General features: G+C 31.1%; 1 protein-coding gene across 6 annotated transcripts in view; it reads left to right on the forward strand.

Annotated features, from left to right (window-relative positions):
• The window catches only part of LOC143226211 (uncharacterized), a 117,355-nt gene that overhangs the window by 77,077 nt on the left and 13,843 nt on the right, over positions 1-26,435 (forward strand). For 5 of the 6 annotated variants that reach the window (XM_076456899.1, XM_076456902.1, XM_076456898.1 and 2 more), the window contains 5 exons: positions 19,354-19,487; positions 21,091-21,181; positions 23,428-23,517; positions 24,772-24,951; positions 26,166-26,255. In XM_076456899.1, coding sequence (XP_076313014.1) covers positions 19,354-19,487; positions 21,091-21,181; positions 23,428-23,517; positions 24,772-24,951; positions 26,166-26,255 — 585 coding nt within the window. Of the gene's footprint in view, positions 1-15,908; positions 16,028-19,353; positions 19,488-21,090; positions 21,182-23,427; positions 23,518-24,771; positions 24,952-26,165; positions 26,256-26,435 lie in introns of those variants that run through there. The other variant, XM_076456903.1, reaches the window with a different exon arrangement.

Consider the following 26,435-nt stretch of genomic DNA (forward strand, 5'->3'; position numbering starts at 1 on the left):
TTCAGCCTACCTGTCATGTCCAGGTAGTTAAGGCACTCGACTCGTAATCTGAGATTCGCGGGTTCGATTTCTCCATCACACCAAAAATGATTTTTCGGTCATTGGGCCGTTATAATGTGTCGATCAATCCCACTCTTTGTTGGTAAATGAATAAACCAAGATTTGGCAGTGGGTTGTGATGACTAGCTGCTTTTCCTCTAGTCTTTCATTCTAAATTAGGGACGGCTAACACAGATAGCCCTCGTGCAGCTTTGCGCGAAAGTTTTAAAAGCAAACAAACTTTCTTCGTCATTATCTTTACTACTTTCAATGTCTTGCAGTTGGTAACTTCTACCTTCTGCAACTCGTTGTTCATCATCACACCGTCACTACTTTCAGTGTCCTGTAGCTTGTTTGCTTTCTTTATCATTACCATTTTCGTCATTTTTCACTTCATTTCTTTCCATGTCATCAGTTTTTGGTCAAGTAAAACAGTTATGTTTGCAGTACGCATCTTCTGACTCACGGCTTTGTAAGGGTTTCTCCAGTGTAGAGGCTTTGTAATTTTGAGAACCAAGACCTCGAAACACATGCAGAATAAACTGAAACTAAATACATGGAAAATGAGAGGATGACAGAATAGAAATATCTGTGCAAAAGACGGACCAAGTTTTGCACTCCTAAATTTTTCACAAGTTATGGTTTTGTTACTCACTAAAGTAGTATCTTATCTTGCACATATTTTATCTTAGGTATTTATAACGATTGAATAAAAACGCAAATTAGGCTTAGGATTATGCAGTCTGTAAAGTAAAAGCCATTTATTTCAGTGCATTTTTGTTTCTTTGTGAAAAAGTAATAATATTTTTATAATTCATCCTTTTTTATATTTTGTTGGCGCCGTCTCGTGACCAAGTAAAATAATTTGGAACTTGAACATAAAGCATGACAGTCCGTTAAAAACTTGTCAATTCAATGGCAAAGTTAATTATTGCCTGTGGGGGTTTCCATGTAAATAATGGAGAGAGCGATAGGCGAATAACGTAGAACTTCTGTTAAGTCATGTTTGAGTTAATACGAAAAGTCAAGTTATTAACAGAACGATTCTTTAGAATTAAAGATTAATGTCATTAATTTATTCTCGGATTTCTTTGAATAGTTTTGTCGTTTTTAACATTTTTCATCATTAATTTCGTCATGTGAGACGAAGATAGTTTATTAAGAATCACGTGTTTGGGTTTAGGCTGTTAAAGTTTTAGTTTTTTGTTTGTTTGTTTGGAAATTTCGCACAAAGCTACTCGAGGGCTATCTGTGCTAGCCGTCCCTAATTTAGCAGTGTAAGACTAGAGGGAAGGCAGCTAGTCATCACCACCCACCGCCAACTCTTGGGCTACTCTTTACCAACGAATAGTGGGATTGACCGTAACATTATACACCCCCACGGCTGGGAGGGCGAGCATGTTTAGCGCGACGCGGGGGCGAACCCGCGACCCTCGGATTACGAGTCGCACGCCTTACGCGCTAGGCCATGCCGGGCCTAAAGTTTTAGATCTCGGACTGGTCTTGATGATTATATTTTACTAACTAGACAAGCTAAGCGTTAAAGCACCGTTTAGAACTTCTGTTTAATTACCTGTTGTGTTTCTTTATGTGCATCTCTCTCAGCGATATAAATCTGTCCAGTTCTTGTGAGATACTTCATCCGTGATGTCACATCTAATTTAACATTCAGATACCTTTAAAGCCTTTAATAAATCACTCGCGGATTATGGTTCTGTTAATTCTCTCGTAATTGTATTTTCACGATAAATAGAGCCGCAGCAATTAACTTTCAATATTTCAATGTTCTATCCGTACCATTCGCTAATGTCATGGCTGTAATTATAGAGCTAGTTGTTGCTATGTGTACTGTGTGAAACCTTTAAAACGCGAAATATTCGTAAGCACTCCACTCGTGACTGGGCTAACATGCTTCCCCTCTGACGATATCTGTGTAAGATCCTTATAAGGCATTATTCTGAATTTTGGTTGTATAACGCCGAAACTGGTTGGTGAGTAATAATAATGTTTTATCATTTTCGTAATTTAGTGTTTCAGTTGTGTGTTGTGATGTGACTAGTGTTCATGTTATAATTACGTTTATAACACAGTTCGGCCGACCGAACATGTTCAAGTATACTGTGTTATTAACATTTTACGTATTATTTTTCTTACGTAAATCCATTAGGGATAAGTATTAAAATGAGTTTAGAGTTTGTGCTTCGCGTATAATTTACCACTGAATTTACTCTGTTAGGCCTGTCAGATACATCTACAAGACGCGGTCATTTAAATATACAATAACATTGTGCAATAATTGTAATTTTTCTGCTCTTTACCATTCTGTAAACTGTAGTTGCTGAAAAATTGGATTTGGAAGACTCTTGAGTGTTTTTGTATATGTATATATATTTATTTTTACACGAATATTCTTATATCTGTATCTTTCAAAACTGTTTCGAATGCTTCTTTCACATTGAGGTAATTTTGTTGTTGTTGTTTTTTTGTTGAATGTCCCGTCATTCCATAATATTTCTATTCAAGTATAGAGCGTAAAAATATGATATTCTAATGTGCAGTTTTAGTGAATAAGGATTATTTATTCAAATCAACAGTGGCAAGTATTTTCAACACAAAATGTTTGAGAAATGTCCAGAAGTCAGAATTGTTTGGTTATAATGATACTTAATAAGATACGTTTTCGTAGAATTCCATAGAAATAAGAATCACAGAAAGCCATCGTCAACTGGAACAAGAGAAAGACAACGTTCGCCAGGAGAAACGGAATGTGGCACAGCTGCAACGCCAGATGGAGAGTGTGAGGTGTTTCCTTAGTCGACTTCCAGCTGAATTTTTTCCTTTATTGTTTATAGACTTATAAAGAGGGTTTAGAGTGTAAGCCAAATGAGTACGTAGCTATTTAAATGAAACTTGTCGTTGCTGTATAATTGTTCTGAGAAACCTATGTTCTCAAGGCTACTTCTGTGAACAGATTTCGTAACTGAGAATATTTCATTTGAGCTTTTCTCTGTCTTGAGACACTAAGAACATCCGAGTGAAAGTGAACAAAGGATATAATAATATTTTAATCACAAAATGTGTTGTATTTAGTACTGAAAACAAATTTCACCCACTACTAGAACTGGGACATGACAGATAATGTAGTTGAGACAGCATTTTGTGTTAGCAACTCCAGTAACAATAACTGTTTCGACCGGAGTTAGATTAAGTTATTGAAGTGTTATTTTTTGTAGATCCAATTTTATTTATTTCATAACATATTGCAATTAGGGTAAGTCTTTTTTTTTTCAAAATTATATGATTTATTTATTGTAACATTATGTATTTTTTTAGTGATGTGTTGGGTTATTACTGTTAACGCAAAAATGTTTGACTTATCACATCAGAGGTCTACACATTACATTGTAAAAAAAAAAAGAAATTTTACGTGTTGTGTTTGGTGCGTTAATTCTTGATTAATGCTATGTTTTACCGACTCGGATATTTCCGTGGAGTATTGCTGACAGAAAACTCGATATTTATTACTTAGCTTTATTTACTGTATCGATTCTAGACTCGTGTGTTTTGTTGTTAAACATAATGCTAAACAATGGGACTGTGCTGTGCCCAACTAGGGTATTGAAACCCAATTTCTAGCGTTGTAAGCTTCCAGATTTGCCGCAGAGCCACAATGGAGCAGCCCAACCTAGTCTTTGATATTTCATATAAAACTTACATTCCACACATAAAGATACAAGCCATGTATGGTTTAAAGGGGTGATGAGAGAATAAATAACATGTTGTAAATAGAACAAATCAGTAACAATATAATAGGGCGCCTTAAGTAAAGTAAGGAGAAGAACAGTAATAAGGTATCATAAAACTAAAAAGTGAAATTATGCAATATATATATATATATGTGCAATAATTGACCTAAGATAAGCGCACACTACACACAAATTAAGACTTAGCCAAAGCACCATCACTTGGCTTCAAACTAATATAATATTGGCAGTTCTTGGCTGTCATATGTTGATTGAGCATAATATCGTTCAGAAACAAAGGTATTCAAAAGAACCTTTAGGAAATCTTTACTGACCAAAATATTACTTGGACAAATGCCCGTTGGCTCCGACATCCTTGAATGTGTCTTACTGTCTGTAACCACAGCCCTCCCTTCCCCCGAATGAATACTGGCACGGTTAAAAACAAAACATTTTTTTAACCTCGTGATGGGCATTGCTTAGATAGCCCATTGTATAGTTTTGTGCTCAAGAAAACAAGTACGCTGTAGGTACGTGTTCTTCACTCGGTGAAGTTCTCATCTGTGTGTATGGCAAGCAAAGCTAGGATTTACATAACGGTATCCATTCTTTTAGGACGCCAGTTGGTCTTTCATGCTCTTTCAGTCGTTGAGGCGTCATAATGTTACAGTCAATCCCACTATTCGTTGGTAAAAAGAGTAGCGTTTCGACCTTTTACTTAGATCATTATCAGGCAAGAGAAAATGACGATAATGTAACACATTAGAGAATACGATATTAAAATAATGAAACCAAAAAGTAAACGTTTACATTCTTATTTTTTCGTTCCCATAGATACTGTTTATGATTAGTCAATAATAATGTTGGCTAATTTTACTGTTGTTCTTGCTTCACTCGATTAGAACATTATTTTAATTTTGTAATATTTGCAGTATGATTAATTAGAAATGTAATTGTTATGTGTTTATATTCTGTTTTATCTGTGATACATCTCTCAATTTTTTGAACCTATAAATTATCTATTTAATTACCCATTTCCTGGAGGCATGGTCAGATGGTTAAAACACTCGACTCGTCATCTGTGGGTAACAGAATCGACTCCTCGTCACACCAAACATGCTCGACTTTCAGTCGTGGAGATGTTATAAAGTTACGATCAATCCCATTATTCGTTGATAAAAAGAGTAGCCTAAGAATTGGCGATGGTTCGTGATGACTACCTGCCTTCCCTCTAGTCGTACACTGCTAAATGTAATAGTATACAAAACTTAACATTGGTTAAGGAAATGTAATACCGAATGTAATAGTATACAAAACTTCACATTGGTTAAGGAAATGGAATACCGAATGTAATACCATTCAAAACTTCCCAGTGGCTGAAGAACTGGAATACCAAATGTAATACCATTCAAAACTTCCCAGTGGCTGAAGAACTGGAATACCAAATGTAATACCATACAAAACTTCACATTGGTTAGTGAACTGGAATACCGAATGTAATACTATATAGAATAAATTAATATATTAGATCATTTTTCTTCTCTTTTATTAGCTATATTTTTGAGTCCCAGCAACACCAATCGTGACACATGCGTGTACCTGATTTAATTTTAGTACTCATCAAGATCTCTACCAATCTACCCTCAAACTGAAATTGTTTTAGATATTCGATTCAATTTTTTATTATTCATCAGGATCTCTACCAGCTTACTCTCAAGCTGAAATTTCTTTAGGCTGGATTAGAGTAAATTAATCAATGAGATCTTGGGCGTGGTCACATGCATTATTGGAAAAGGTTTTTGACCTCCTGAGTTGTAAAGTGTAATTAGATTTTAAATCGGTCAAAAGATGGAGTTATTAGCTAAAAGTGTGAACTTGGAAAAACTCAGAACTATTTTATGAGCAGGTAAGTCGTAGTTGAAACATCGTGTGTGATGTCAACAAGATAGAGACATTTTCCGATTGTTTCTAATGATGTTGAGTAATCTGCTTATTAACATTCTTTAAAGGGAAATTTGTTTTTAGTGGTGGGCTGCCACTGGTACACTCCATGTTACAACAAAATAATTGTTTGAGCATAGAAATTAAAACGTACACACATGTAAACTGTTTCCTATATCATGTTAATTCTATTCTTGGCACCACTAACGCGTACTCTATGTACATTCAACGTTTTTGCTTTCTCCGTGTCTTGAAATACTTCGTTATTGTTACGGCATACGTTGTTGAATATGGCCGTAAATTATTCATTATTTTCTACAGTGTTGGATTGATTTTTTTTCATTTCTCCTTCTACATATTTACTTTACAGCGTAATTTTTTTATTATGCCAAACTTCTTTGATCATTTTATAGTTTTAACCGTGAAAACAATATATTCTTCATTTTACAAGTTTTTCTGGGACTGTCCAGAATTTGTCTGTGACAAAATGACATAACATTACTATACTGTAATATAATGGCAACACAAAAATACATAACTTATCACTGTAATGTAATGACAATGCAAAAAGGCATAACTTGTCACTGCACTGTAATATAGTGAAAACACAAAAAGACATAACTTGTCACTGTACTGTAATATAATACAACACAAAAAAACATAACTTGTCACTGTACTGTAATATAATACAACACAAAAAAACATAACTTGTCACTGTACTGTAATATAAAACAACACAAAAAGACATAACTTGTCACTGTACTTTAACATGGCAAAACACAAAAAGACATAACTTGTCACTGTACTTTAACATGGCAAAGCGACACAAAAAGATAACATTCTACTCTGTTGTAAAGTAAAAACACAAAGTTGTATCTTGTAACTGCGCTGTAATATCATGGCAAGAATGAAAGACATTTCACTGTACTGTAATATTATGATTCGTGTAGAATAATTAGTGCATCTGTTTATTATTTTTAATGCACATATTTTATTCTTCTCTCTTTACCTTTCCTTTATTAAGAAAGTTAATTTCATTTTTATCTGAAAGAGTAGCTGGTGTTCCATAATATATTGATATCTTTCTCTGTGTACATGTATGTGTCTGTCTGTATATCCATCTACTTATGAACATATCCCTGTATTTTTCTATTCTTTATGTATCTGGTATGGTTTAGTAATATGGGACTATATATGCATCTATCTGACCTCAAATGCTTGGCAGAGAGAAAGGTTGTTTGTGTCCGTTTTGTTCGCTTAACAAAGGTGTCACCACTTTGTACTTATTGTCATAACGTGACGGGTTGGTAAATATCAGTTGTAACCTTTGCAGTAGACGTGTGTCTCCAGACACACGTTGATTTTGTGACAATCCGAAGACTTAGGAAGAACTCTGGTAGAGTAGGTTAATTCTTAGATTTAGTATATAATTATCTGTGTCGCAGAACTGAATCTTACACAGAAATTCTGATAGACCAAACTTACTTTTGGGATTGATATCGGACTTGTATACTGAAAACGCACACTCAGTATTCGGACTTAACTAACTGCTTTGTAAACTGTTACATTTTTTTCTACAGAAGGAATGTGTATCATAAAATTATTATTGAACATAAAAAGGCGTTTAATCGATGATTTTTGTCCTTTTTGAGTTATAACACTCACGAAATGATAATATAAAATTATGATGTTATTTGTGTGACATAAGCTTCAACATGTGTTGTTGATGTTTCTGATAAAAATTAGAATAATAGTAAAATCATGTTGCTAGAAAGAGTAATTTAATTTCACCCTTTCCTCTTCCTTCTGTGACATTCTGAGACCTGAATCTTGTAGAATGTGCTTCTCTAGAGAGGTAGAACTGTTCAACAGATATTTAATCTGATTCTCTAGAAAGGTAGAACTGTTCAACAGATGTTTAATCTGATTCTCTAGAGAGGTAGAACTGTTCAACAGATGTTTAATCTCATTCTCCAGAAAGGTAGAACTGTTCAAGAGATGTTTAATCTGATTCTCTAGAGAGGTAAAACTGTTTAACAGATGTTTAATCTGATTCTCTAGAGAGGTAGAACTGTTCAACAGATGTTTAATCTCATTCTCTAGAAAGGTAGAACTGTTCAACAGATGTTTAATCTCATTCTCTAGAGAGGTAGAACTGTTCAACAGATGTTTAATCTCATTCTCTAGAGAGGTAGAACTGTTCAACAGATGTTTAATCTGATTCTCTAGAAATGTAGAACTCTTCAATAGATGTTTAATGTGCTTTTCTCTAAAAAGGTAAAACTCCTCAACAGATGTCGAATTTAATTTTCTAGAGAGGTTTGTTGTAAAGCGCAGAGCTATAAAATGGGTTGTTTGTACTGCTCAACCACTAGAATTAAAAAACGGTTTTTAACGTTATGAGCTTTCATACTTTCAGCTGTGATATTAGAGGGGGCTTTAGTGATGTGGAACTATTCAACATACTTTTAGCTACATTTGTTTCACTTTAAAACATTTTAGCTAAAATATCCTTGTGTGTGTGTGTGTGTGTGTATGATTATTTGTCAACCTTGTTTTCAGTATGTTATTTTTATATTTTTCTTTAATGCATTATTCTAATGAAACGAAATGTAACAAACAAAAAACAGTCACGTTTACAGTACGTCGTAAGTGTGCAAGTACATTAATATTTTACCTGTATTGACCAGAAAAACACCAGTTTTTAAAATCACGTTATGATCAGAGAAAAATTTTTGTATATCTCTTTACGCTTGGGCAGTTAAATGCGCTTCTAAAAGCTGTGCCTTTCTCTTCAAACCTACATGCTCCTGGCCTGGTCGATATAGTTGCTTAAACTGAATGATTCACATAACAGTCTGTCTGCCTACCTTATGTTTTATGATTAGGTACAAAATGGTTATTAAATGTATATTAACGTATGTATAACTGTGAGTTACGAATAATATTTAACGTAATGAGCAGCTACTATTCAATCTATTTTCAAAACTTTCGTGAATATTTATGCTAATGTAACTTATTCATAATCGAATTTTTATCATAACACGTGCAGCTGGTCGGTGTGTGTTATATGAATATATAAAACAACAAATATTCGTATAAGTATACCCTACACATATTCCAATTTCTTGAAGCAGAGAGATATTCTCAAATTGTAGATGAACCTACGTACTTAGTTGAACACAAAAATATTTATATAGAATTTTTTTCATCGTATCTGCGGCCACTGTATAAGGTTAAAAATTCACGAACATTTAACGGCTGAAAGATGTTTTAAGTGTTGTTTTTTTCCACCTGTGTTTGAAATAGACCATCATATTCGTAATTTGAACTCGCTAACCATTAAGCCGTTCCTAGCCAATAAGAGATGGATAAATTTATTCTTCATATGATACTTGGTTGGCTTTTCACAGACAGACGTTAACAAAATAAGAAAATGAGAAAATGCACGGTGGTCGAAGATTCTGACGAAAGAGAAAGTAACATATCTTGCATTTATGTATATTTATTACATTCTAAATGCTCCCCCAGTGAGACAACGCTAAGTCTACGCACTTGCAATGTTAAAATCCGGGTTTTTATTCTTTGCGATGGACACAGCATAGAGCCCAATGAGGGTTTGCTGCAAGACAAACAAACACCATAAACAACAGGTTAAAATCCTTGATACAGTTTTGCTGCACAAAATGAGTTGCATATTACAGGATTGTTACACGAAGCAAGTTGAAGTTTGAATATTAGATTGACAAGAACAATGTGAGATCCTTTTTTAAATTTCCATTGTAATTTTATTTCATGTGGTTATTACCTTTGTATGTCTGTTATTTAGCCTTTTAAAATATTTGTATGTCATAATACCGTTCTGTAAATATCTAACGTTTTCTTTGTTCTGTTAATTATTGTACTTCTGTTACTTAACGTTTTATTGTTATCCAGTGTCGTATTTCCGTTATGAACAATGCATAAATATAAAGAAATATTTAACACACGCCGTTTATTGCATAAATATAGGATGTAGTGTTATCACAAACCTGAAGTTGTGAAACACTAAACTTTTGTATGTCTCCACTAATTTATCTAATGTAAATAGTGATAAATATGGTGTTACAAAAAACATCACAAAACCTGAACTTGTGACACTTTAGACTTTTGTATGTCTCCACTAATTTATCTAAAAATAGTGATAAATATGGTGTTACTTTTGGCAGAAACCTGAACTTGTGACACTTTAGACTTTTGTATGTCTCCACTAATTTATCTAATGTAAATAGTGATAAATATGGTGTTACAAAAAACATACAGTGGTTGGCAGAAACCTGAACTTGTGACACTTTAGACTTTTGTATGCCTCAACTAATTTATGTTGTATAAAAGTGGTATTTGGTGAGGTGATAAATTATTTTCACTTCAAGCTATCTTTTTTTTCTTCTCAGGTACGTTCTCGTAACTGCCAGTTTCTCTATTTGATAACCATGTAATGAATGTAGTGACAAACATCCTGGTTTGTTTGATTACATGTAAAACCATCCAAACTAACACTTCTTTTTTTGTTTTTTTTATAAAAATTTTCATGCAAAATAATTTCTTTACTATATATAATTGGTTAGTGAATTACATCATAGTGTATTAGAACACATCATGTGACATCAAAGATCTTCAGTAGAGTTGATCACATACATAAACGAACACTTTGTATCCATACACGTTTCTAAGTTTGTGAATATTCGCAGATCTCAAGGAAAGGATGAAATGAGAACGTTGCCCGTGAATTGACGAATATCGAGCATGATTTAGTATATTACTAACTACTGTCACATCGTCCCAGTTCACTGAATATAGTCAGTTTAACGATTTAAATCCAAAACCTACAAAGGTCTTAGGATGTAACCTTTAACAGGCATTACTGGTGACAGTATAAGCATTGTGCGATATGAATGTCTGTTTAGATGTGTACTGTACTGTTGTATACAAGTACTAGTGGGTAAAGAGTGTTGAAACAACGTTTATTATTTGTGCTTGAAAAACTTGTGTACATGGGGTATATAATGTAAATATCACAATATTTCTGAATTTTTTCTCCTGTACAAAGCAACACTGGTGTCAAAACTCCCTAACATATTTATATTTTGTAGGTAGTCACATGATTTTCACAAATAATATATACCATACTTTATATATTAGGTAAAGGTTATAATTACAGTCATTGAACCAAAGTGTTTTCATTTTCAAAATTAATTGGGTTTTAGTATTGTACTTTATAATTAAGATGTTTCAAAGTTAAGTTGTTGATTAAATTTTGTATTAAAACTGTGTAGTTGGTGTTAAAACGGACAAAAAAACGTTGCAACATATCTGATACATTCATGACTCGTTATGCAATAAAATAATTGTATAAGATTAAAATTATACAAGTAGTTCTGTAAAGTTTTTACTTTGAAGGGTATTATATCTACATCAATACTAAAATATTTATCTTAATACCTTGCTTTATCAAGAAATCCTTCATTTAAAGAATTGAAGATGGTGGAGGTATTTTGTAATGAATTTGTTCAGCATTTAATTATAGCCAAAAAATTGAGCTCTTCTTAGGTAATAATATTTCCAACAATGTAAACTGGCCACTGGCTGCAAGTGAAATCATAGGATGTGTAGCTCAAACAAAATTTAGAACTTTTATTAAGCAAACTGCAACCCTTGCTTTCTGTGTGAAAAAAAACTAACAAACAACAAAACAAAGTTTTAGTGTTATACTTTACAATTAAGATCCTTCAAAGATAGAAAGTTTTTAGTTTGTCTACTGCATGTCTCTTTTGAGAATGAAACCATACCTTCATTTAATGTTCAAGCTCCTGAATCATTTTTACCAATTTAGGTTAGTGTTAAAAATTGGAAATTTTGTCCTGCAGTGGGCATGCCCATTGGATAGCTATATGGTTAACAACAAACAGATGAACTAATTCATGTTTTGTGTGAAATATTTTCAAAAGGAAGTGAAAAACCAAAACTATCTGACATTGTGAAAGAAAGTGAGCTGTCTGAGTATATTATTCAAATACAAGTTTACACACTTATAATACATTGACATATTTCATGATTTCACTTACCCACTAAAATGATTATTCACATCTGAAGCTACACTTGTTAGATATATTTCTATTATGTGAACCTGTGCATATAACTAACATATTATATTTCAAACAAAAGGACATTTGTTAACCCAAACTTTTCTTTATTTACACACCTTAAAGTCTTTAGAAACCTGAAGTCATTGTGTATTAATTTATGTTTGTCTATTTTTAAAACATATACAAAATACTGCATTATTTTTTAACTCATAAACATTTTAAAAAGAAAATGACCACATGAACTGTTCTGCCTTCACTTCTCAGAATTTTGAATGAATGAAAATTATTGTTTTAGCTGAGACATAAACAAAAGTTTGCTTGGGAGTTTTAAGTAGGTACTACCTGTTTCTTGTTGATATCCTATAAAACTAAACAAAAAATTCCTTTGAGATTAAAGTTGGTGACTTGTTTTCTTGGAAACCTTGTTGCATATTCAAACTGCAACAGAAGATATTTACATACTTTGAAACTACATAATGGGTTGTCTGCATTCTCTCTACAATAAAGAATCGAACTCTGAATCAGTAAATGTACTGCTTACCTAGCAAGGGGTGAGGACTACAAAAAGAAGAATAAGCCCTTTAAATAATTTTGTAAGATTTTTTATTTGAGGGCTGTTATTTCCACATCAATACTAAAAATATTCATCCAAAAAATATTATTTAAAGTGTCTAAGGTGATGGTGTTTGTTACAAACTGGTTCATTACTGAGTTACACTTAGTATATGTATGTGTATGTATATAAACCTTGCTTAGTTAATAGTATTTTAGATAATTGTAATTTCCATCAACCTAATCTATATTCTGAGTGAAGTTAAAGGGTATATAATAATAATAATAAAATAATAATAAACATATTAAAAATTTTTGAGCACATTATGGGAAAAAGACTTTTTTTTAGGCGTGTAACTACATTCAGAATTGTTTAAAACATTAATTTATTTAAACCTTGTTAACTTTCATCACACTTCCTTACTCATTCATTTTCCAGCCGGAAAGCACAGTTAGGGAGTCATTAAGAACAGTTAGAAGGCCACTGTAGTATATGATGTTCTAAAGGCATAGCCACTGTAACCCTGATAATTTTTATTTTGCAATTAAAAACATTGTAATAAGCACAGTTTTACAGCTTTTTGTAGGTAGTTACTGGGTAGTATTTGTTTTTGAATAGGAAAATGTTGGACATAATCGATGCATAAACCGTGCAGTGCCGTTATTTCAGGGAAACCAACCTAGTATTAGTGCTACTTAACAGAAACTAGTGACAGAATATCCTTATAATGTTTCGGACATGCAGATAGTTAGATTTGTTTTTGGTGTTTATTATTATATGGTTTCCGTGTGGTGGTTTAGTTAATATACGTAGATTACTGGTAAAACTTTAGCTTATAAGGATGTTCGCGTTTCAGATATTAGTAATCTGTGTGAATATTAAGAGCTAATGACTTGTTTTCCATAAGTAATGATTAACACTGTTTTCTTTATAGTTTTATCTAATATTATGGATTATAATGCTTAAACTAAACGTGGATATTTTTTTATGCTTTTGAAACTTATTTCGCATTATTAACTTGTTTAGTATGGATTTAGGACTCGCCTAGATTAGCTATGCTTGCGAGATATTGAAATAATAGTTGAAACTGTCTTTGGTAGAAAGGTTACCCAACTAGAGGAATCAATAGTGTCTAATCATAATAGGTTTTATTTATGTGGTGTATCGATTTATAGCACTAAGTACTACTAGTCAATTTGTTTTATTAAGTTAGATTTATATATTTTAGATTATTATTTAATTGTGACCTGTTTAGTTAGCTTGTTTAAGATTAGAAATTATTAATAACTATGATAGATAGTATGCGATAAGTGCAGATAAAATGTCTTCATAAAATCTACAAACAATAAATATATATAGGTATCATGGCAATTATGGAAATAAAAGGTAATGACATAATTTCAGCACATCTTTACGAGGTAGGAAAAGGTGAAAAAGGTATCGCGAACAAATAAGATAACAAAGCACAAAAAAGAAAGTTTTCTAACACTAATCTAATATCAGGAAACAAAGACAGTAGGGTGTGGTCTTGTGGTTAGCATACTTGGCCTGTGAATCCTAGGGTTTGTAGCTCACGCCCCCTTGCCATAAAGAGTTGACGGTGGATACTTACTGTCTTCCCTTCGTGTCTGTCAGTTCAAAATTAGAATCAGCTATGCGCACGTAGTACGTGTGTAGGATAATTTTCCGTGAAAATTCGAAAACTGAAAAATCAATCAACTCATAAGATTAATTATTGATGAAAAAGGAAAATTTTGATACAGGTAGTTGCATTAGTCTCAGTAATATTTTAATTATGTTTTATTTGAACGTGCATGATAAACTGAAATTGAACATGTAAATACGTCAGCCAAAATTTGAAGGATTAAAGATTATTTCCAACTTAAACAAATTAAGGGTTTCTGTTTCCATGTATAAAATGTTTTACATATTAAAAAAAATACTGTTTGGTTACACTTTCGCTGTAGTTTCAGAGAAGTGTGTCACATAAAAGTATTTCAGTTTATTTGATTTTCAAATAATATTTCCGTTTTTAAATTACAAACACCTTTGGAAAACGTTTATGTATTGCATTTGGTAATTTATTTATAAATTAGTTTGATCGTGTGTTATATCACACCGACGGTGCTAGCTGTGTTCAGATAAAATGTTAATTGATTGGCCCATGTGTTCTTAACGTACAGAATGTATCAATAAGAAATTATCAGACGAAATGTCCATTATCCTTGTGATTTAACTAACTCAAATAATCTGATATTTACCTTCCGTCGCCGCCGTTCTCGGATTACTTTATGAACACTTGAATGAATTGTACTTTAAAATTAATCAGACTAGAAACACTAGGAGTCGTTTTAAATTAAAAGTAGATTTCTATGAGAATAAAAGAAGAAAAGTGAAAGAATGAGGCGCTATCGTTAGGTTTGATCTTTTGTTCTTACAGTAAGTTAAATGAAGCATTTAATGAACCTCGGTAAATATCAAAATAAATATTGTGAAATGTTCATGTTACCAAACTTCAGACATCATTGAAAGTCAAGCTGAATGTCATCACTTACGTCGGTTGTATATATCAGTTTAGCTGATTTCAGTTGATTTTACGATAAAGGTTTCTATTTATAGAAGTATTAATTGTTTAACCATTCGCAACGTTTTTTTTATTCTGTTATCGATTGCCTAGGCAGAGTATTTGTGATGAAGTACAACTGCCTGTTGTAAAAAACACAAATATAAATGATGACTTTTCGAAAGTCTTCTTCCTTATCTAGATCTGGAGCTCACTTTTTAATTGTACTTGGTGAAACGTTGGAACTATAAATATTATAATTTGTATGACCGACGAGAAACAAGTTTTAAATTTGAAATAGCTAAACATTGAATAAAGCAACTTTATTAACCGCCACGACCTCCACTTATTTATAAATATTTTAGTTTGAAAAGTAAGTTCGCAAATATTAAAAGGTCATGCATTAACGTTTTTTTGTTTTTGTTATTGTTGTTGTTTTTGTGTGTGAAACATATTGGATGTTGTGTATTTTATTCGCTATTTTTACCAAGTCTTATTTGATGTACTATTCATGTCTGGTGTGTAATGTGAGTTGTCAAATCTGAATTTCCGAATTCGGCGTAAGGAAAGACGAGTTCGAAAATGTATTTAATAAATTCATTCAATTATGTAGACAACGAGATAATTCTTTATGTTTGTCTACGTTTTGGATAAAAAAAAATCAATTTGCAAAAGAAAATTGGTTCTCTGCGAGAGAATATTTGGCATGTTGTATCTTTTATTTATTAGATTTGTCCTTAAAAACAAACACCTGTCTTGGGACATTCCAAATATTAACTTGTTTTCTTAAGTGATATCAGGTATAATAAGTTTACCATAGAAGTAAAACAATGTTACAATCAAATGATATGTATATATACACGTATGTACAGTTGCATAGAGTTTTATCGATTTGGACATTCTTTATTATCTCAGAATTAGGTTTTGGTTTTTTTATTATTGGTAGATTTTAAGTTACTTCAGTCCAAAAGTGGTTGTGGAAAGTGCATCACTTTTACCAGTAGAGGACGTAGTATATGTCTGTGAAGTTAAATATTTTTCAGTATGAAAACGGTGCAAGACGGTAAGGTTTTATGGCAGTATTATAATCGCTAAGTCATGTAACTTGTATAGAGGAACAAGTTTAAACAAATAGTTGCTTAGTATTTTAAAAGTCAAAATTGTTAAAGCATTCGGATATTATTGTAGAGTATCTGTGGTTTGTTACACTGTAACGCCCAGATTAATTTGTTTTAACATAATATATAGATAAGTATTTCGTCTTTCTACTTCTAGGCTTTCTCTTCACGCTCTAATACTTTAAAAAGAGAGCAAAATCTTAAACCCACTCATTATTTTTAGGAAGTTATCAATTATCCATTCTTAGCTCATATAAAGTGCTTACTGCAACAAATGACAGCATAAGGTAGTCACTCTAAGTTAGAAAAATAAAATTGTCAGCCTTGTCTTCTAAATCATAAACAAGTGTCCTCTCATGGTAAGTGAAGAATTTAACACAAAGAACTCGGAGGCTTTTAGACTATATTATGTGGATCCACTCGATAGGAATTAAGATATGCCAGCTTATCTCCATAAGAGCCATCCTAATGGCATTACCCTGAATACGTTCCAATAAGCCAATAACCTTTGCTACATGTAGAGAGCAAAACTGTTCACTGTATTCTAAGTGAATCTTTGCTGATGATTTATGTAAGGAAGTAATTGCTTCTTTAGGCTTTTAATCGTAAGTACTTCCTGAAACCTTATTAATTTTGCTACTAGCCTCAGAATACTTGTTTGATGGAATTATCCTCCAGTTGGTTAATATCCATATCTGCATTCATGCTATTAAATGAGTTTTTATTTATATTAAACACGTACTCCAAATTGTGGTAACCCCAATGCACTATCTTACATTTATTTACTATAATTAAAGATCACTTGCCAACTATTTCTCCTTTTGAATAATTAATCTGGGTAATTCTATAGTACCTCAATATTTCCAGTGCAGATAAAAGTGCCTAAAACTTTAATATCACCTTTGTTTGTTGATAATCTCAAAGCTGTGCTATCTGTGCTTTACCCATCACAAGTATGAAATCCATATTTTAGTAGTCTTAGCACCAAACTTACCTCTGGGCCATTTAATATCATATACAATCTTTACCAGTTGTGCCTCTTTTAATATCAGAATAAAAAAGGCAATTACCCCTAGGGAATTTTACTACTAGCAAGTATCCAGTTTGACTAGATTTCATTATTAACAACTTTAGCTTTTGCTGATCAAACTATCCTACACTTATTTTAATAGTCTTTCCTTAAGCCGCCAATGTGTGTGTTGTTTCTTTTTAAGCTAGTCAAAGGATATTTGAAAGTTATGTACCTTTTCATCATCTGGATAACATACAACTATCTTGAAAAAGTAACAGATTATTAAGGGAAAAATTCTCTAATGGATCAATATAAACTTTTTTATAAGATGCCTTTAAAGTTTGTAATCATGAGCTGTTTCTTGACATTGATTTTACAAACGTTTTTAGGCATTATTAGGACTAAGTTTCTTGTTTAAGTGTATACCAGCTAGTTTTTGTGCAAGCACAGAAAGAATCTTATGTGATCTTGATGGGCTAAATGGCTTATAGCCTAATTCTGACTTGTCATCCTCCCATTTTTTATTAGTTGTACAATACCATTTTGTTGTTTTTGTAATGAGAGTTTTTGTTTTAATACTTAAGAGACATTTATATGCCTGTTTAGTTGAAAGAAAAGGGTTAAAAATCAGTCTATGAGCTTGGTTACCTTTTAAACTTGCTTCATGAAGTATTGTAACAAATTGAATAAAGCATTTTAAGTTTTATTTCTTGATCTATAAGCAAAAAAAACCTATGCATTTAGAGGATTATTAATTCGGGTCCCCCGTTAGTACAGCAGTAAGTCTACAGATTTACAACGCTACAATCAGGGGTTCGATTCCCCTCGTTGTACTCAGCAGATAGCCTGAGGTGGCTTTGCTGAATGAAAACACACATATTAATTTGGTCCATACTGTTTAGTTACTGTTGTTTAAAATTACAGAGGCCTGCACTGGTTTTATTGTCTTGAACTTCTTACACATTCTAGAATTATTCCAGTATGCTGAATTTGAAAATATCTATTTTTTTTCACTTACAGATTTTACACAAACATCCTATTTACTTTTACATAAGTGAATCATTTTCATTGAAATCACATTTTGTTGTATTTAAAATGTTGAAAACCAATAACCATAGATTTCTCTAGACCACTCCTGATGTGAGGGTCTTATTGGTCATTCTAAAATTCATGCAAATCACATAATAATAAAAAAATGTTCATTAGGGTAAATAAAATAATAATTTGATCTAAGTAAGATCTTTTCTTTCTTCCCAATTAAAAAACAAATCATTATATGTTAGAAAAAAAGCAAATGTCATTTTCCAAATCTGCACAGTTGAATTATGGAAAATCCATTATTAAAACCAAAACTTTTATGAAGCTTCAATTTACAGGCCTTTGTTACCAGAAGAGTTGGGTAATGAGAGGGCCCATTTTTACAATAGCAACATTTATTTCAGTGCATCTTGATTTGTTAGTTAAGTATATACCCAAGTTAGGAAATAATGTGTTTAAGTAAAGGGAAAGATAAAAAAGATGGAGTAATAGGGTAATGGGTTTAAGATTTGTAAGCATATATTTACAGTTTGACTTTTACAGAAAATGAGTTTACTGCATTTGTTATTCAATGCAGAGATTTTTAAAATGGCAAAGTTCAAACTTTCCAAAAACTACTATTAATGTACATTATTTTAAATGTCTATTAAATACATATGTAAAGGATTAATTCAGTTTTGTATTGATATGTTGGCTCTTGCTGAGTGGAGGGATTCATTAGCTCAGATCTGTTTCTTTCTCTTTGCTCTTTTTCCATGTTTGATGGATTTTTTATATCCTTTTACTTGTGTATTGATACTGCATTTTGTATGTACATTATATAAATTTCTTCATTTGAAGTCTTTGTAAGAAACAACTCTTGTTTTGGCTTATTGATCTTAATTGTTTCTGACTGAGAGACAAAACTTTTGCTTTTTTTTATTCAAAGTAACAAATTCTTATTAGTTGTGGTTTGTAAAATTTAAATTATTTTAGAATTTGTTTTTAATCTTTCAACTAATTACACATTCTTGATGTTCAAAAATAACTTGGATCAGTTTTTATTTACATATTTGAAACAGAATTTTGTCATTACAAAATAAATACATTATTGTATTAAGTCTTTTCCAAATATTAAGTGCGAATATTAAAACTGGATGAAAATAATTCTCCAGAAGACCTATTTGTTTTTTTTTATATTCTCTATAAAGAATATTTCTCACTTTGTACATTTATAAACAGGGTGAAGACTTGAGAACAAAATTAGAGAAAGAAAAAATGCATCGACAAGAAGCAGAAGCATGTCTTCGAGAGGTGCGATCACTGAATGAGCATTGTAGTGCTCGTTTAGCAAGTCTTGAAGAAGATTTTCAAAAGTAAGTTGTTATTCAGGTCTGTTAAGTTGCATGATGAAAGAAGTTTACTTGTTGGAGGTTTTGTTTTTTAAAACAGGTATTTGTTGTTTATTATTTTGTTAATGATATAGGTTGCTATATGAAATGTAGATAAAGTAAGCAATCCAGGAATCCTATATATATGTATGTGTGTGTGTGTATATATATATTCATACTTTTTTATATTATTTTAGTTCAGGTTTCTGAACTTATGAACAAGTTTTTCTAGTTTTATACAGAAAGAATATGCCTAAGCTAAAGCTGCATTACTTGTGCCTTTATTGAGATTCACACTTGGCTGACTTGGCAAATAATTTGTTAAACTGGTCTTAATGTGCTTTCTGATAAGTTTGTTTTGTGTATGGAGAAAAGAAATTGAAAATTTTAGTTTTGGAGTAGTTGCACTTTATTGCTATCCTTGATGACATATACTGAATAGTCTAATGGATGTTAGTGTTGTATTAGTGTTCTGAACAAAGTTACTTGTTGATCAGAACAGTCCTGGTTTTGTTAAGTGAATTTCGTCTTTTACCATCTAGTATTCAGTTAACAAAAACTTAACCTTGCAAGTAAATAGAAAAGTATTGTTTTCACTCCTGAAATAATGTCTTTCCAAATTGTTTAATAAAATATTGTTTTATGATGAAACCACACCATTATTCTCTTTTATTTGTGGCCAAGTCAGATTTATCTGTACTGTGCATTTCAGATTGTTAAACTTTCTACTTAACTGACTTAACAGCTTACCTGTTGGGTGTAGTTCACTAGGAATACTATAGCTATTTCTACAGTAGTAATTGGAAATTTGTTGATTATACTACAAAGATAAAAATAGCTTATACTGTCAGAGATTTTGTCATTCAAAAGGACTAGAATATGGTAAATGGATTTTTAGTGTTAAAAAGTGAAATATTATTCATTTACAGTATGGATATTTTGAAAATACTTGCTTTTACAAGAAGAACATCGATGTTCAAAGAAAAAAAGTAAAAACAAAAGATGGATTTAAGGGTGGTTGGTATTTTTGTGTGTGTGGATTAAAAGTGACCTCTGTCATCTTGATGTTTTTAGTTTTATATATTGTTAAGCCTGTAATGTGAGGAATAATTATTTTTTTCACTTTATACTCTAATATTTATCATCTTTTGTTCCAAGAAGGTTTTAAGTTTTATAGTGCTGTAGTTAGCTCTAGGTTTCATACTTCCATTTCCCATTACTTTGTCAGATGTAACATGATATATTATGATAGGAACAATCTGGAATTCAGATTTGTCTTGCCCAAATTTCTGCGTTCTTTTACCCTTGTCTTGGTTATAACTGAAATAATTTAAAAAAACATATAAAAAAACATTTCATCATTGTTTGTCTACATCAACTAAAAGATGTCCTGTAGCTATCATTTCTGAATGCATTTTCTGTATTATAGAATGTACATATTAATTTTTGACAATCATAGCTAAAAACTCCTGCTTGGTTATAAATGGTATTAAGTACTGGAACTCTCCTATAACATTTACTTCATAAACATAGTGTGTTATATTTGGAACTTGTGTGTATGTGTGTTGACAGCTTGTTCTTCTTCCAGAATGGAAGAAATGGTTAAAGATATAATACAGTTCAAGTCTCGTATTGACCACTTGAAACATGAAAAGTCTTCTCTTTCCTTAGCATATGAAGTAAGTATCAGTAAATTTACATTGAAGCTTCTATTTAAAAGGTATTTGGTCATTTAAACTAAGTGAATCTACTTGAAAAAGAAATAACTCTGTTCATATTCAATATATCTTTAAATGCCACTTGACCTGAAATAATTTGGAAATGCTTGTGAAGACAATGAAAATTAGCTGAAGAAAAGTTTTAATTAAATTTTATTTGTAGTTTAAGTGCAAAACTACTTAATGTCTATCCTTGCTCATCCACCACATCTATTGAAACTAGGTTTCTAGCATTGTATGTCCACAGACATAACACTATGCCACTAGGGCTAACTAAATTGTATTTTACAAAAAAAACAAAACTAAAGAGGTATTCTAGAACTTCCTGGATATGTACTGCTTTTAGTTTCCTAATTACCAGATAGTTTTTCTCTTTCAAAAACATAATTTTGGAAAGGAGATATTTAATACTGAAGTAACCCTTTTATACCTAACTAGTAATAAATACTTTGTAGAAGGTTCATGCTATGTATTTGTGCTGTCTGATAAACGTTTTTTATGCATAGTAGCAGCCTATGGTAGTGACAGTTTTTGGTAACTTCTGTTTCCCAAAATCTAAGTTACCTGAAATGTCATAGAAGATCAGCTATCTTTAACACAGGCTGCTGTTACCTGTAAATAAATTTGACATTTTCTTCTATGTTTTTTAAAAGAATAGACTAGCTACAGATTTGCTTTCTATTCAAAATCTGAAGAAAAAAGTTTTAATATATGGCTTTAGAGTATTATAGTTTAAAAGTAAATTAGAAACTTAATGTTACAACAGTTTAACTTCTTTAGTGACATATTAATTGCTTTCTTTACCTAGTTTTCTTACTTTGAATTTTTTCTGTAGTGAATTGTTTTTACAACAAACATACAAAAATGTGATTGCTTAGATACATCATTACAATCAAGCCATAAAAGCAGAAATTCATGTACAGACAAAAGCCAAATAATCCAGTCAAAATATCTTATTTTCCTAGGAAAAAAATATATATTATAGTTTTCAGAAAATTAACCACTCTTGAAGATAATAAGAAAATGATTATCCAGTAAGTCATATTACTCAAACTTGTAGTAAATTTATCTAGTTGTTAAACACCAATTACTATTAATTTATCCAATATTATTTATCCAATCAAAGTTAAACACTTGGGTAGATTATAGAGAAAACATGTAGGATGTTGATCCTCTTATGATTAAATATTATTGCTAATACTGAAACTTGTTGGAAGTAAACCAATTTATGTTCAAGTCCTCAAATAGAGATGGAGTTTTGCTAGTTGGTTAATCAAGTATTTGAGATAAGACTTCATATGTATTTTTTTTATCTCAAGAGATATGTGTGGAAAATATTCAGATCTTAAATAAGAAATACAAGTAATTTGGTAACTGTCCTGATTTTTAGGTATTTCAAAGCTAATTTGTATTCTACAAGTTGCTAACAGGAAAACAGTATGTTTGTTTTTATTACTTTGAAATATAATGGAATGTTTTGGCTTGTTGAATAGTAAAGTTTACTTGAAATTGTAGATTACTGGACTTTTAAGATTTGCATTAAGCTATTTTCTGAGACACTGTAAAAGTATTAAATATTATAATTAGCAGCTTGAAATGAAATGAGATGACAGTGATGAAAAAATAACTTATTTTCTAGTCTTGTGAAGTCTTTGGGAAAAAATTTGAAAAAAAGGTTTTTATTATTTAATGTTTCTTGAAAACTGTTGTATGATGTGTATAATTTATTGATATTGGAGTTTTACCGATAAAATAAGACATGAATACTATACCCAGAAGTATTACTCAAGTAGTTTTTGCCAGGTGTGGTAAGGTATGAACCAGTAGCTACAAAGGTTTTTCATAGGTCACTTGTTTTGTCATTACTTTACATACCAGTGGTTGTGAATAATTGAGGTTTTATGAAGTTATTCCATCAATAGAATTCATAGGAACAGTATTTAGTTTTCATTCACCAACTCATAGTTGCTTAAAATATGTGTTAGATAAGAAAAAATGTTACAATTAAGTTTATTTCAAGCCAATATTCATGAAAGGTTTGTATTCAAGAAACTGGTTCAACCCAAAGGAGTGGGTAAAGCAAAACATGAAATGAAAATTTGAAGGTGTTTTATAACCAGTAACTAACAGAAGAGGTAACTTTTTTAAAAATATGTAATTAAATACATAAATGTGCAAGTTAAATATTCCATTTATATTCTTTACAGAATAAAATCAGGAAGTATCAGACACGTTTGGCTTCTCTGGAAAAAGAAAATTTTGTGCTTTTGAATGAACTTCAGAGCTTAGAAGTATCAGTAAGTTTGGTTTGCAGTTTATATAATTTTATGTTCTTTGTTTAATTAGTTTTGTTTTATTTTGTTATTAAAATGAATCTCATAAAGTTTATTAACATTATCTAAAGAGTAGCATTTGTTTGATTAGGTTCAACAATGTATAATTTAAGTATTTTTGTACATTATAAGTATTTATTGTCTTTATTGATTATATTGAAATGAGTATACATTGGTATTTCAAAACATCTCTGTGATATCAGTTTTAATATCTTTTATCGTCTGGTTATATATGTACATGTGTGTTATGCACATCTGTGCACACAAACCTATCTTAGTCAAGTTGTTCATGTTACATTACATCTACTTTGCTTGTTACAAGTGAATGTGTGAATAAGTTTTATTTTTGTAATACCAATATATTTTCTCATTGATACTTGAATATAGCCTTATATTTTTTCCTACCTTTTTAATTTTATTGGTCGTAGTATAAAAATATTTTTTTTACAAGGCAGTACTTCAAAGCACTATTGCTAGATGTATTTTTGTTTTTAACAGAAATTTTGTGTACAGTAGTCAAACACTTTGTTGAAAGCTGCTTACTTTGGCCTAAATGCTAGTCAAGAAGTTGCTTTACTTACTACTACAATATTATTTCTTTTGGGAAAGCAGTATGTTGTGCTATCATGTTAGCACTCCTAATCTGTGCCTCTTACGTACCGCTGTAATACAAGGGGTAGCCAATTAAAGTGACTGAACAATTAAACAGTTGAAGAATCATAAATTAAAACCTACTAGTTTTACAAGAAAATTCACATTCTTAGGAAAACACTTAATTGTAAATTTATTCACAAAAGTTTTATACAAAAATGGTCTAGCATTACTCTTAGATGCAAGTAGGTATTTAGGTATCAGTTGTTTAAGTATGATTATTAAATCTTATTTCATTTTTATTGCATATATTAATTATAGTGGGTAAATACCTTGAATAAATTGTTGTGCATACATATATACATAAAATGGAAGAAGACATTTACTGCTTATTTTTCTGGGAAACAAAAACAGCTATGTAATCACAAATATAGTTTGTCTCTGTCTGGAACACAAAGTACTCAATTGTTTTTAACTTTTACTCTGTAAGAAGTTATTCATTACATAAAATATTAAATATTGATCATATAATAAAAATAAAGATGTCTAGAATGATCATAAAGTAAGTTTAAAATCAAACAAAATTGAATTTTTATTGACATGTTTCAGCTATTTTTTTTATCACAGAACAAAGACCACGAGCAGCAAAGAGACCAATCATTATGTAGAATTCTCGTAGAAAGAGTTAGGCATCTAGAACAAGAGAATCGGGCTCTTATTGTAGAGAACGAACAACGACGACTACAGTACGAACATTGCCTTGACGATGTTGCCAACCAGGTTGTTCAAACATTACTAGCACAAAAGGTTTGAAATTTTCCTTTATGTGTATATTCTGCAATGAAACTGTTAACCAGAATTGTTAGATTTAAAGTTTTATATAAATATATCATCCTGCCACACATCATTGAACTGAAAATTATTATTTGGTTTCTTTCAGAAGTGTTAAACTTTTATCAGTAGTTTAAATGCTTAAAAAGTACAAGTTGTTGGTGTTTTATGCTTGGTACTGTTTGCTAATTTGAAGGGCTTTCTTAAATTTTAGTAGGGCATGTATATTTATCATAGAAGTTGACTACTTGAATTTTAATATTTGCTAAAAGACAGTAACAACCTGCTGATTATAATAATCGCGATATAATTGTAAGATTTCAGACGTGTCAGCGATGTCACTCGTGCACCATGTGTAACATGCCAAAACGTATTTAATGTATTCCCAGTGCAGCCTCACATGCTTCTCTTTCAAAGCTTTTATTGACAGCTGCTTAACATAAGACAGTCTATAAATATAAACTGGAGATCACTGTATTTCACAACTGTCATGACATTTGGATTTGTGAGAGCCATTTCATAATGAAGACAGTACAAAAACTGTTCTCACAGCAAATGTTTTTTTGTGTTGTTTTTTTGAAGGCCATACAAGATACTTGCTTTAAGTACACACAGATACCAACTTATTAATGATAACTGCTCATGGTAAAACATCAAGATCATTGATAATTAGCAAGCCAGTAGAATCACTTAGCAAAAACAATTACTTATCACAAATTAAATATAAATGAAAATGTAATTACACAAGACACATATTATATTGAAGCACAAAAGTAACTGTACAAAGTCATGAGTGCTATTTTACCTTTCTCTGTAACCATATCTATTATAATTTTTTATGTGTAGTAATTAATCTTACATTGTATAAATGGTTTAAAGATAACATATTGATTAAGGTAAAAAGTTGATGTACGTATTATTCAGTTATTTTTAATTTTCCTTTATGTTAATCACACATGCAGAATAAATGAAAATATTCATTCAGCTTTTGTTTATGATCTTATTTTGCAGGTAAAAAATGTGATCTTTTTACCTGATTATTGTTACACAGCTTTATTTAATAAGGAATTTCTTCTTTTCAGTACAAAAAATAAACTTAATTGATAGCTATGTTAGAGTGCTTTTCTTATGGTTGTGTAAATATATGTTGATTTGCAGGTTTAAAATATCTAAGTATTATTTAACCGTAGGGTTTACAAGAAGAATGTGGAAAACTACAAAGCAGAGTCCAGGATCTGGAACAGCAGAACAAAGCTTTAACAGTCTTGTTTAAACAACAGGTATTCAATTCCAAAGTTCAACAATTGAAAAGAAACAAAAAGACTGTTTGGTAATACACCCATTAAACAAAAATATTCTTAGAAATTTGTTGTATAAATTTAAAACATATAACTGTTACCATTTCTTATCAAGATAACATAAGCACACACATTTTGGAACAGTAACAGTATAATTTTTTT

This window comes from Tachypleus tridentatus, chromosome 9 (assembly GCF_004210375.1).
Source record: "Tachypleus tridentatus isolate NWPU-2018 chromosome 9, ASM421037v1, whole genome shotgun sequence".
NCBI classification, from domain to species: Eukaryota; Metazoa; Arthropoda; class Merostomata; order Xiphosura; family Limulidae; genus Tachypleus; species Tachypleus tridentatus.